Below are 12,798 nucleotides of genomic sequence, written 5' to 3'. Positions count from 1 at the left end.
CATCTTTTTCTATTAGCAATTACAGTTTAAAAAAAGAAAATAATAATGATTTTGAAAATCTAATTTCTTTTTCTTTCTTTCTGTCTTTTTTTTTTTTTTTTTTTTTTGAGACAGAGTCTCTCTCTGTCTCCTAGGCTGGAGTACAGTGGAACAATCTCAGCTCAGTGCAACCTCTGCCTCCTGCGTTCAAGCAATTCTGCCTCAGCCTCCCAAGTACCTGGGACTGCAGATGTGTACCACCATGCCTGGCTAATTTTTGCATTTTTAGTAGCAATGGGGTTTCACCACTTTGGCCAGGCTGCTCTTGAACTCCTGACCTCAGGTGATCCATCCTCCTCAGCCTCCCAAAGTGCTGGGATTACAGGCATGAAGCACCATGCCCAGACTGAAGATCTAATTTTTAATTTTGCTCATATATTTATTTTAACACGTTTTAGGATATAATGCAAGAAGGTCTCCGTGGTGTAAAATGAGGGTGAGAAGAATACTTCTCAAAAGTGCAAGGGGATTTCTCACATAGAACATGAACGGCAAACATTGTCCACTAATTGACGGCTTCCTTGAGCTACTTTTAAAATGTGTTCTTGAAAGTTAACAGACTGCTAACTTCTTATTTGAAATTACAGTTTAACACTTAATTTTAATTACTAATATAGTCATATCTTTCAAAGTAAAAAGTTTACTTTTACTTACATTCTTTACCCACCCATCATCATCCTGTTTGCTAATTTCTTTGTTATATAGTTTAAAACTAGATGTTCCCTACAGCTTTATTTCCAGTTACCTAACATTTCCATAAAGATTTATTTGTAATTTAATAAGTATTGAATAGTTCACCTATTAAAAATCATAGCCCTGGCCAGGCACGGTGGCTCATGCCTGTAATCCCAGCACTTTGGGAGGCCAAGGTGGGTGGATCACTTGAGGTCAAGAGTTCAAGACCAGCCTGGCCAACATAGTGAAACCTACCTCTAGAAAAAATACAAAAATTAGCCGGACATGGTGACAGGCTAATAGGTAGCCTGTAGTCTCAGCTACTCAGAAGGCTGAGGCAGGAGAATCACTTGAACCCAGGAAGCAGAGGTTGCAGTGAGCTATGATTGTGCCACTGTAATCTAGCCTGGGCGACAAAGCAAGACTCTGTCTCAAAAAACAAAACAAAACAATCATAGCCTTAACAAACTTGTTTCAGTCACTTCGTAATAATTATGCAAAACACAATGGTAATTTCTAGAACAGCAGAATTACTTAACTTCTGCCATTAAAGAATTCAAAAACTGTGAATTTCCTTTTACAAAATTAAGACTTTAAAATATTATCTTATTTTAATCATACTTTTTTTTTTCCTTAGATGGAGTTTCACTCTTGTTTCCCAGGCTAGAGTGCAATGGCACGATCTTGGCTCACCGCAACCTCTGCCTGCCGGGTTCTAGCGATTCTCCTGCCTCAGCCTCCCGAGTAGCTGGGATTACAGGCATGTGCCACCACGCCCAGCTAATTTTTGTATTTTTAGTAGAGACGGGGTTTCACCATGTTGGTCAGGCTGGTCTCAAACTCCCGACCTTAGATGATCCGCCACCCGCCTTGGCCTCCCAAAGTGCTGGGATTACAGGTGTGAGCCACCACACCCGGCCTAATTATACTTCTTAATTTCATTCATTCATTGAAAAGCATTTATTGAGTGTCTAGTGTCTACAGAGATCAGAGTGAGAGCTTTCTTTTTCTAAGAATGAAATGCTGGGCTGGGCACAGTGGCTCACTCCTGTAAGCCACTGTAAGCTACTTTGGGAGGCTGACACAGAATGATCATTTGAGCCTAGGAATTCAGGACCAGCCTGGGCAACATAATAAGACCTCATTTCTACTGACACTTTAAAAAATTAGCCTGGCGTGGTGGCATGTGACTGTAGTCACTTGTGAGGCTGCGGTGGGAGGATCCCTTGAGCCAGGGAGGTCAGGGCTGCAGTGAGCCATGACCACACCACTGCACTTCAGCCTGGGTAACACAGTGAGACCTGTCAAAAAAAAAAAAAAAAAAGAGAGAGAGATAGCGAGCAAAAAAAAGAAAAGAAAAGAAAATGAATGAGAGGGTGAAGAATCTTCCTGTTTCAATTCCAGTTTCCAAAGAAGTCCAAGGCAGCCTTGATATATAGTCTCCAGATCCTTGGAGCAGTCTATCCTTTAAAGTTCCACCCAACACAATATGCACAAACAAAGCTGTTTCTACCTAGCCCACAATATTCTCAAATGATGCTCTGTAACTTCAAAACACTTCCTGTCCAAAGGAACAAACAAACTAAATCTGCATGCAATCATAGTCCGTTTACCAAACTGAACAATTTTGGACTTGATCTGTTAGCGGAGGTTAATTCCGAGCTGGCCCGCAGCCCTGATATTGTGTGGCATCTGCACAGTAAGAATGGCTTAAGTGGAATCTGTTTAACTACATCTTTCTTAGAGAACAAGTTGAACTTCCTATGCCCTTTTGACCAAGTGTCCACATAATAGGAAGTATAAAACCAAAACCCTCCAACTATTCAGGGGCTAAAATCTTCCAACTGTTACTAATCTTGGCCAGTAATATCCAAATACTAATTTCAATTCATGATTTTCACTTATATGATCCAGAACATAGGGGATCAAATGTTAAAAACAAACAAAAACAAATAAACCCAGGGCTATTCAGGGAAATACAGTGAAAGAATGCAATGTCCTCACTGATTAGGTTTTCTCTGCACACATCAGTCCTACAAAGAAGTTTAATCTTCAAACCAAAGGACAAATAAATTGAAAAAATAATGAGAAAAATCGTGTTGGCCAGCAGAGAAATTCTGTTTCTGCCTTGTTATAGAACTTCAGTTCACATCAGACCTTGCATAAACTGTAGTCATAATGTGCATGCATCTCACAGGAGTATTCATTAATTAACCAGTAAAAATCACCAGGTGGATCCCAGTTGCATACAAGGCCTCCGGAAAAAACCAGACCCGCAGGAGCCTGGAGCTCAAGGTCGACTCTGCAACACCACCCCTCTTATCCTGAGACAACCCCAGAGCTTTCCTCCAGTTTAGTTAGGGATAAAGAATATATCTCCAAAGAAGGTTAGATCCAGAGATAACTGTTTCCAGTCCTTCAAGCAATCTAGATAAGAACTCAAGTGGTCTATTTTGAATTCCTTTGCATCTTTTGTTACAGCCACTCCCAATTCCCTCCTAGAGGCATTATCAACAGAATTTGGGAAATTCAAAAGTGAAATGACTAGAGTCACGGTTGTCAAAACAAAAGGTCCATCATTACAAAACCCTTTGTCTCAGGAAGGTCCCTGAAGAGGCCATGCATAGACTAATTTTACTATTGCAGTTGGGCTGTTAGGAGAGATAATGGTTGAAAGCCCCAAATTGTTAGTCCTGGAAGCCGCACACACTGTTACATTCTGTGCTATCTTCAAATAGATTGCCTTGGTAATAGAACTAACAAACTAACCAAATAGCTATTCATTCTTCTTTTTCTCAAGAATGTGTGATATCATTGGAAGATATCAGTACTAGGACTAAACCTATTAAGGCCGAGTGGTTTGCTCAATCACAGAAAAATGAGCTACAGTTGCTAAAAGATGCACTCTCCCGTTACTACAACATAAATTCAAAGCTTACACCAGCCAGCAAGTGCAATCTTACAAATATCTCACTTCAACTCACTCAACACACCTACTAGCAAAGAAGCATGTCTATTGATGCCTTCAACCAAAAATTGGAAAAAACAAAATGCACGTATTTTATGTACTGTCTCATTGAAAAAAGTTGAGATTATAGTTGTAAAATGAAGTAATTATAAATAAATGAATACAGAATATAAAATGAAGCCAGAGATGACAGATCCCAAGTGTGTGACCAGAGTCCTATTTAATGACAAGTACTAGGAAGGTATGTTACTTGGTGAGTATTAGCAACTTGGGGCCAAGCGTGGTGGCTCATGCCTGTAATCCCAGCACTTTGGGAGGCCGAGGGGGGTGGACCGCTTGAGGTCAGGAGTTTGAGACCAGCCTAGCCAACATGGTGAAACCCATCTGTACTAAAAAAATTACAAAAAATCAGCTGGACTTGGTGGCGGATGCCTGTAATCCCCGCTACTTGGGTGACTGAGTTAGGAGAATCGCTTGAACCCGGGAGGCAGAGGCTGCAGTGAGCCAAGATCGCACCATTGCACTCCCCACTGGGTAGTAAGAGGGAAACTCCGTCTCAAAAAAGAAAGAAAGAAACTTAGAAGTGAGTTATTGGTGCAGCATGGATTTCCATGGATTCTGTATTTTCCAGCATTAGGCAAATGGCAACACCTGTTCATGTGTCAGGGTTGTCTCTCTAGAACTTTCCACAACACATTTGAAAATAGGTTTGTGTGTGCGTATGTGTGTGGTCTTAAGTTTTGCCTTACATTCTATCATACTTCTGAAAGTATCTTCCAAAATTAGTCTCAGTTATAATTTTGGAATGTAACATGAGAATCAGTTTGGGGACACATTACAATAGCTGCAATAGACATTTCATTGTGCATGCATCATACATATACAAAAACATAGTTCCTCTTTTGGATTATAATTCTCTAACTAAACTTTGGAGGCACAATATAGTAGCTTTATACTCTTCATTCTCTGAAAAAGAGTAACAGTTGCAGTAATTAATATAAAGACTAACGAGTAAATTAGAAAGAATCCAACGGATTCTTGTGTTTATCTTGAACTTAAGTTACAGGTTAAATGTTTTCCCAGTCAGCAAACTGGAGATTGTGAGGAAAGGGGGTGGGAGGAAGAGCTAGATGACATGAGATTCTTTATAGCTCATGAAAGATAAGATACAAATTTCTAGATTTTCCTCTATTAACTCCATAAAAATATAAGGTTCTCTAAACAGCTGGAAGTTCCTGATCTAAATTCCATTGCATGATTTGATCCCTAACGATGTGTCTTCGCAAAGTTCCTGCAGCGCTGGGAGACCAGCAAGGCACAAGTGTCTCCTAAAAAGCCGCCATCGAGTGCAGGAGTTTGAAGAGGCGAAGAGACGGCGTTGCTTTCACCTGCTCTGCTCGAGAGACTTGCTGGCCGCACACCGGCAGCACGTTCCCGCCTAGCCTTGCCCAACCAGGCTTTGACCCTCCCGAGCAGACAGGAGGGAAAGCTATCTTCTGTGTCGTTTATATTAATATCTTTGTATTCATTTTAAACCAGCCGACCTAATGCACACACGTTTTGGAAGGTAACCCAGCCGGTCCGCGTCGACTCCCGGAGAAGAAAGCAGCCTCAGCACCGCGCCGGGCGGGCGCCCCCTGGTGGCCAGAGGGGCCGCGAGCGCAGCGGCGCCTGCGTTCACCGCCGGCTCAATGGATTCGGGCGTCCGGGGAGCAGCTGTGGCCGGAGAGGCCCAGCTGTCTTGCGCCCGCAGTGCCGGGACGCTCAGGAGCAGGCCGTTGTAGCCTCGCCTACCCTCACCTTAGGGGTCGGGGGACATAGGCCAGCGCCCGGAAATAACGCATGCCACGTCCCTTGCCATCTCTGGTTCCAAATCCCTAGAGAAAGAGGAGAGCCCTAGAGAAACATGGAGAAGTCAGGGTGAGAGCGCAGCGAGGCAGAGAGCGCGCTGGGGACATTCTAGAGCAGGAGTTCAGAAGAAGGCAGCTAGTTCCAGGGTGGCTGCAAATGGATTGGGTTAAAGCTGGACGAATGAAGCACCATGTTTTCCTAACACTGCTTTCAAGAACACCCCGCATGGGGCAAGATCGCAGGTGCTATTCGGGAATTTTGACCGTACAAGCAGGTACTTCCCTGTAAAGTAAAAGCATTCTGTTAAGTCGCTCTACAGAATGCAACATTAGGCGTATGTATGCGCAAGTTTTAATTTTCCACTGGTGCTCCCACGTGAAGGCACATTTCTTAGTAAATGAACGGCAGCTAGGACAGTGCATATGTATGCATTTTCTATCTTTTTTTTTTAATGGGAAAGAATGGTACGCCTTCAACATGGACAACAGAATCTTGAGAAATGTTCTAGGTGGCAAGAAAAGTGGGAAATTAAGGATGACTTTTGGTTAAGGGAAGAAGGAAATCTGCAGTGAGCCAACCCTTCCCTCCCCCCCGCCCCCCCCATTTCGGAAGCCTATGCTGTCCCCCTGAGTAATCATGTTCCTGTCTATTAATGAATTAAATTAAAAGGCTTAGACTGTAGACTTTAGCTATTGCATGAAGCAAAATAGTAAGGAAGCTCTTCAAAAAGCCTCCATTCATAGATAACCCCCCTTAAATATGAAATTCTAATAAACGGAAAAACTACAAGTCGACACAATCAAAAGCAAATCCCAGCAAGAGCAGAAGGTACTTGAAACGCGAATCTGCATTCCGTTCCTCCCGTACAAGGCTCGGAGGTGGGGGAGGCGGTTTGTGCTGGTGCCTGGTGTATAATCGGGTTAATCCAGTAGACAAAGAATAAACCAATAGCCCTCCCACCTCACTTCCCGCTCCCCTTCCCCTCCCCCTTCTTCTCCCCCCGCCCCAGCCCCCGTCACCCCCTCCGCAAAGGGGAACAGAAAAGGGGAGAGGTAGACTTGAAATGGATTTCGGATAAAGTCTTAAAACCCGCAACTTGTTTTTCATGCTAACACTGCGTGGCCCGGATTAGTCTTAAATGTTCATTCCCCTTTCCTGGTGGCAAGGAGAAAGTTCCTTAAGTCAGCTGGAGCCTCTGGCTCGTCCTCATTGCCTCTGGGGAAACCTTAAGGTCAGTGTTTCCTTGAAACTAGATAAACTGACCCTGCCGTGCCCAGCCCGGCCCCGCGGGCGCCCCGCGTGACGGCGCCCGGGCGGCAGGACCGGCCTGGGGACGCGCGGGGCGGCGCGGTTGCCCTTTTGAATGCCTCCTGCGGCTCGGAGCGCTGGCGGGCGCTGGAGTGTGAGTGAATGTAGCCCCGCGGAGCCAATGAGCTGGGACCGGATGCGATATATCCTCTGGGACAACAACTGCTCTGTTCCGCCTCGGATCCACATGACGCCATTTACTGCTGCCGCGGCCGCCGCAGAGCTCCTTGCCTCCTCCGGAAAGGCGAGGGCGCAGGCCAACGGCGAGCCCCCCCCGGGCGGGCCCCAGACCCTCCTCCTCCTCCTCCTCTTCCTCCTCTTCCTCCTCCTCCTCCGCACCCACCGCCCCCGCCTCGGCCTCGCTGCCTCGCCTCCACAACGCCCAGTCTGCACCGCCGAGAGCTGCGCGCCGCAGCGCTAGCGGAGGAGAGGGGCCGGCGGAGCGCGCAGCGCCCAGGCCCCCGCGCCCGCCCGGCCCGGCCCGCGCCCCCGCCCCCGCGCCGCCTCAGCTACGAAGCGGCCGCGGCCGCACCACTTGGCGATCTGGCTTTAGGTTCTCCGTAAGGCCGTTTTCTTTTCCCATTCGCTCATCTGCCAGGAAAAGGGACTTGCCGTTGGCGCTTCGGCCTCTTGTTCATTGAGAAAAAAGAGGAAATACTCCGCGTGCGCTTGTAGAAGGGGGGTCGTCTGCAGCCCCGAACCCCGGAGTGTTCATCAGCGGGGAATTTGGCTCCGAATTCTCTTTTTTTCTCCCGCCGATTGCTCGGAAGTTGGTCTGAAGCAGAGGTTGGAAAGAAAGGAAAAAAGTTTGCATCGAGACTGGATTTATTTGCACATCGCAGAAAGAAGAGAATCCAAGGGAGAGGGGTTGGTGCAAAGCCGCGATCACGGTGAGGCACGTTTGGTTCTTCCCCTCCTGGCGCCGCGGCCGGCGCGTTGTGGGCAACATGGAGTAGGTGCAGCCGGACCAGGAGTTGGGTCCGTCTCTCCCCGAGCCTCCCTTTCTCAAATCCCGCAGGGTCTTCGCGAGGATCCGGGGCGCTCCCCGCGGACCTGCCTCGCCCGGGGCTTGGGCTCGGCCTGCCTCTGCGGGGACTTCTGTATGCACCCCGTGCAGTGTCCCCGACAGGCGACCCCGCGCGCCCGCGCTCTAGGGGGTTGGGACGGAGGACAGCTAGCCTGAAGCCTGCTCCCAGCCGTGCACTGGCCGCGAATTCGGCGCTGAGAGCGGGAGAGGGAGAGAAAAACACTTCGTATTTTCCAGGTCGCCTTTGCAGGCGCCCGCATTTCTAACCTGTTCCTCCTCTTGGTGGAAGGCAAAGTCCAGGGCGAGGCTGTTCCTAGGCGGGGCGCTGGTGGGGCTGGGGGACACGGGTTGCCCGCCTCGGGGGCAGGAGACCCCCAGGGTGAGAAAAAGGCAGGGTGCTGGGTGGAGGGAGTGCCCGCCTCTGCTCCGTGTGGACGGTCTAGCCCGGAGCGGGTGGGAGCGTCGCCCTGCCTGGCGCCGGGTCTCTGCGGTTCGGAAGTGCAGCTCTCTCTCTTCCGTTCTTCGTGGTCAGCCTGGGTCACACTTATTTTATTTTTGGAAGCTCGGGCTGACCCAGCGCAGGAAGAAAGTCATCAAGCGGTTGCGATCATTTTCCATTACCTGAAAGTAGGTGGCAAAAGAGGCAGTTTTTTATTTCCTTTTGTTGTTGTTGCTGTGTTTTAATTTGGATTCTTGTGTGTTTTTTACAAAGCAGTTTCTGTGTCCGTTTGCCCCACCCTAGAGCTGAAGTTCTTTTCCCCTAATCCTCAGTCTGATCACACACTGTTCTTAATGGGGGTTTCAAAGCACTTTCAAAGGGGAGGGGGGACTGGGAAAGAGAAGAGGGGCGGAGGTGGGGAGTCCAGCTTCGAAGAAGGAGGCCAGGGATCGGATCGGCAGAAATCACTTAAAAAATAAAAATAAAAAAGCCCCCTTTTCTTTCAAAGATGCTACTTTGACTGCAAGCAAATCTGCACCGAAAGTTTACAGCTCCGGGAGCTGGGTCCTGCGCGCCCGGAGTGAGCAGTGGGACCCTGGAAAATGCCCTTTTTCAAAAAAAGCAATTTTTCTTTCACTTTAAGAAATATGATATCTTTTTTTTTTTTCTCTCGACCCAAAAGGAGATAGGCGTGTGCAGATTACAGGCAATGCCCCCTTCGGTCAGTGCAGCGTGGAGTCGTTGTGTGTGCTTGGGTTGGACTTGTTCGTCCTGGCTGCGTGTCTCAGGCAGGGCTTCGTGCTTGCGGTGTCGGGGTGGGAAACCTGTGCCGGATGTCCGAGGGGCTTTGCAGAAAGCCTGGCAGTGGGCGGCGTGACCTCTGCCTGGGGGCGGAGTGGCTCCTTGGGGCTGGAAGGCAGTTCTCTTGAGTTGGGGGAGATCTTAGCTGGGGAGAGGGAGGCGGGAGAAGTGTGCTCCTGCATTTCGTGACACGTACCCTTCGGAGGCGCCCGCGGCCCCCGCCTGTCTGTGAGTCTGGGGCTCGTAAGCAGGGGGGCAGCCTGGCCCATGGACAGCGTCAGTCCGCCTGGAGAAACTCCCCTGGGGATCGGCTGTGTCCTACCTGCTGGGGACGGTGTTGGGGCACACAGAGGCGATAAACTAAGTGAAAGCAAAGGGCAGCGTTGTCTTCTGCCCTTCTTTTGGAGGTGAGGAGATCCGGTTTCCAGCATTGCCTTGCTCCGAATTGGGAGACGTTTGTCACCTGCCTTGTTCGCTGTGGCCTCTATTCTAAAGAGCGGAGATCGGATAAAGGTCCGCTTTTGCCTGTTTTGTACTTTTTATTGTCATATAGGCTTGGGAAAGGGGGTGATCGTTTTGAAATTGAAGAATGACTGCAGTTTAAGGAATTCCTTGACAGAATGCTAGTTACGAAATGTGACATTTGAATTTTTAAAACGCTTTTCTGGTTATTATCACTTCGTTTGTGTTCTCAATTAGCAGGGAGAACAACCTTTTAGCTGCAGAATCTAAGGTGGTGTCCTAGGCTGTAAAATACTTAATTCTTAAGTTGTTGAGAAGTTGAAAATAAATTCTTGTCTTCTTCTTCTTCTTTAAGTTTGCTTTAATGTGTTTCTGGCACTTAATAGGATTTGATTTGCTTTTAGTTCTGTAACTTTGTGCTACTATACAATTAAAAAATGGCATGATTGTTGTAAAATTTATAACTGTTCTTGGGTATTTACTTTTTTGCATGCCATATTCTACCGGGTTTGAAAAAGTTACAGAATGCCGTATACGTCACAGTTAAAGTGTTTGATGTGAAAGTAAAAATTAAGAACCAAGAAATAATCTTCTAGGCTGCATTATTAACGCTTAAGACAAAAATGACTATGAGAAATGGAAACCTATTTCAAATTTTGAAAGGATTTTCAACTTTTGAAAACATTGGTAGCAGTGTTATATTCCAGCAATACTTTCTTGCGATTTTTACATTGAACCTGAACCTTACAAATTGTTTGTTTCTTTGAATAAGGAATTCTTACTTAAGTGACTCAAAAATCAGCTTTGTATTGTTGTACATCACGGGATTACAGAATTGTCAGTAGCCCGCCGTAATTTTTACTTTTGGGTACATGCGTTGTTGATCCTATGGCTAATACCTCCCTACTGCCATTCCATTTCAAATCTTGTTTCTCTAGGGAAAGTGGGAAGTGCGGAGTCAATTCAGGTGGGTGGAGAGTGGGAAGTATCTTAGAGTATCAACCGTTCTTTCCTCTTGGCTTCCTCAGGAGTTCAGATGTGTTCTAAGCCTGCTGGAGTGACCACACTTCCAAGACCTGATGGAGGCCAGAGCTCAGAGTGGCAACGGGTCGCAGCCCTTGCTGCAGACGCCCCGTGACGGTGGCAGACAGCGTGGGGAGCCCGACCCCAGAGACGCCCTCACCCAGCAGGTACACGTCTTGTCTCTGGATCAGATCAGAGCCATCCGAAACACCAATGAGTACACAGAGGGGCCTACTGTCGTCCCAAGACCTGGGCTCAAGCCTGCTCCTCGCCCCTCCACTCAGCACAAACACGAGAGACTCCACGGTCTGCCTGAGCACCGCCAGCCTCCTAGGCTCCAGCACTCGCACGTCCATTCTTCTGCACGAGCCCCTCTGTCCAGATCCATAAGCACGGTCAGCTCAGGGTCGCGGAGCAGTACGAGGACAAGTACCAGCAGCAGCTCCTCTGAACAGAGACTGCTAGGATCATCCTTCTCCTCCGGGCCTGTTGCTGATGGGATAATCCGGGTGCAACCCAAATCTGAGCTCAAGCCAGGTGAGCTTAAGCCACTGAGCAAGGAAGATTTGGGCCTGCACGCCTACAGGTGTGAGGACTGTGGCAAGTGCAAATGTAAGGAGTGCACCTACCCAAGGCCTCTGCCATCAGACTGGATCTGCGACAAGCAGTGCCTTTGCTCGGCCCAGAACGTGATTGACTATGGGACTTGTGTATGCTGTGTGAAAGGTCTCTTCTATCACTGTTCTAATGATGATGAGGACAACTGTGCTGACAACCCATGTTCTTGCAGCCAGTCTCACTGTTGTACACGATGGTCGGCCATGGGTGTCATGTCCCTCTTTTTGCCTTGTTTATGGTGTTACCTTCCAGCCAAGGGTTGCCTTAAATTATGCCAGGGGTGTTATGACCGGGTTAACAGGCCTGGTTGCCGCTGTAAAAACTCAAACACAGTTTGCTGCAAAGTTCCCACTGTCCCCCCCAGGAACTTTGAAAAACCAACATAGCATCATTAATCAGGAATATTACAGTAATGAGGATTTTTTCTTTCTTTTTTTAATACACATATGCAACCAACTAAACAGTTATAATCTTGGCACTGTTAATAGAGAGTTGGGATAGTCTTTGCTGTTTGCAGTGAAATGCTTTTTGTCCATGTGCCATTTTAACTGATATGCTTGTTAGAACTCAGCTAATGGAGCTCAAAGTATGAGATACAGAACTTGGTGACCCATGTATTGCATAAGCTAAAGCAACACAGACACTCCTAGGCAAAGTTTTTGTTTGTGAATAGTACTTGCAAAACTTGTAAATTAGCAGATGAATTTTTTCCATTGTTTTCTCCAGAGAGAATGTGCTATATTTTTGTATATACAATAATATTTGCAACTGTGAAAAACAAGTTGTGCCATACTACATGGCACAGACACAAAATATTATACTAATATGTTGTACATTCGGAAGAATGTGAATCAATCAGTATGTTTTTAGATTGTATTTTGCCTTACAGAAAGCCTTTATTGTAAGACTCTGATTTCCCTTTGGACTTCATGTATATTGTACAGTTACAGTAAAATTCAACCTTTATTTTCTAATTTTTTCAACATATTGTTTAGTGTAAAGAATATTTATTTGAAGTTTTATTATTTTATAAAAAAGAATATTTATTTTAAGAGGCATCTTACAAATTTTGCCCCTTTTATGAGGATGTGATAGTTGCTGCAAATGAGGGGTTACAGATGCATATGTCCAATATAAAATAGAAAATATATTAACGTTTGAAATTAAACTGAGCTGTTTTGTCTTCTTTTATCTTTTGTTTCTTTCAAGTGTAAGAAACTACATTTTATGTTAAGGGTAACATTTTAATGAAATAGTTAATCACTTGTCTATAGAATTATTTTATGATTGCTGCTTTAAAGTAAGCTGGATTTGATGATTTTCAGAGACAATTCTAGCAGTCAAGAGAACAACATTTAACTTACTATCTGTACTTATATGAGAGCTGATTTTAGCTATATGATCTTGTTCTTCCCCCCCTGCCTTTTTTTTTTTGCAGATTATCTGACTTGTGTTCTGCAGAAGTTTTTTGTTTTTGTTTTTGTTTTTTAATCTTTGATTCAGGAGACTTTCCTTAAAAATTAACAGTTAAGCTTTTTCTTTATATACAGTGTCAAGGATTAATTCCATGATGATAATTCAAAACTA

General features: G+C 46.1%; 1 protein-coding gene across 3 annotated transcripts; it reads left to right on the top strand.

Annotated features, from left to right (window-relative positions):
• The first annotated feature begins 6,996 nt into the window (after positions 1 to 6,996).
• On the top strand, positions 6,997 to 12,379 carry SPRY2 (sprouty RTK signaling antagonist 2). 3 transcript variants are annotated; one of them, XM_032151092.2, is made up of 2 exons: positions 6,997 to 7,731; positions 10,599 to 12,379. In XM_032151092.2, the coding sequence occupies exon 2, from the start codon at positions 10,650 to 10,652 to the stop codon at positions 11,595 to 11,597; it is 948 nt and encodes a 315-aa protein (XP_032006983.1). In that variant the 5' UTR covers positions 6,997 to 7,731; positions 10,599 to 10,649; the 3' UTR covers positions 11,598 to 12,379. The 3 variants fall into 3 exon arrangements, with proteins under 3 accessions (XP_032006983.1, XP_032006985.1, XP_032006984.1); XM_032151094.1 differs by lacking the exon at positions 6,997 to 7,731 and adding an exon at positions 7,740 to 8,495; XM_032151093.2 differs by lacking the exon at positions 6,997 to 7,731 and adding an exon at positions 8,513 to 9,621.
• Positions 12,380 to 12,798: the final 419 nt, after the last annotated feature.

This window comes from Hylobates moloch, unplaced genomic scaffold (assembly GCF_009828535.3).
Source record: "Hylobates moloch isolate HMO894 unplaced genomic scaffold, HMol_V3 SCAFFOLD_4, whole genome shotgun sequence".
Lineage (NCBI taxonomy): Eukaryota > Metazoa > Chordata > Mammalia > Primates > Hylobatidae > Hylobates > Hylobates moloch.
This window is presented reverse-complemented; position numbering and strand designations above follow the sequence as displayed.

What these genes read in the sequence shown, in the direction of transcription:
- SPRY2 (XM_032151092.2), top strand. Translation starts at nt 10,650, where the DNA reads ATGGAGGCCAGAGCTCAGAGTGGCAACGGGTCGCAGCCCTTGCTGCAG.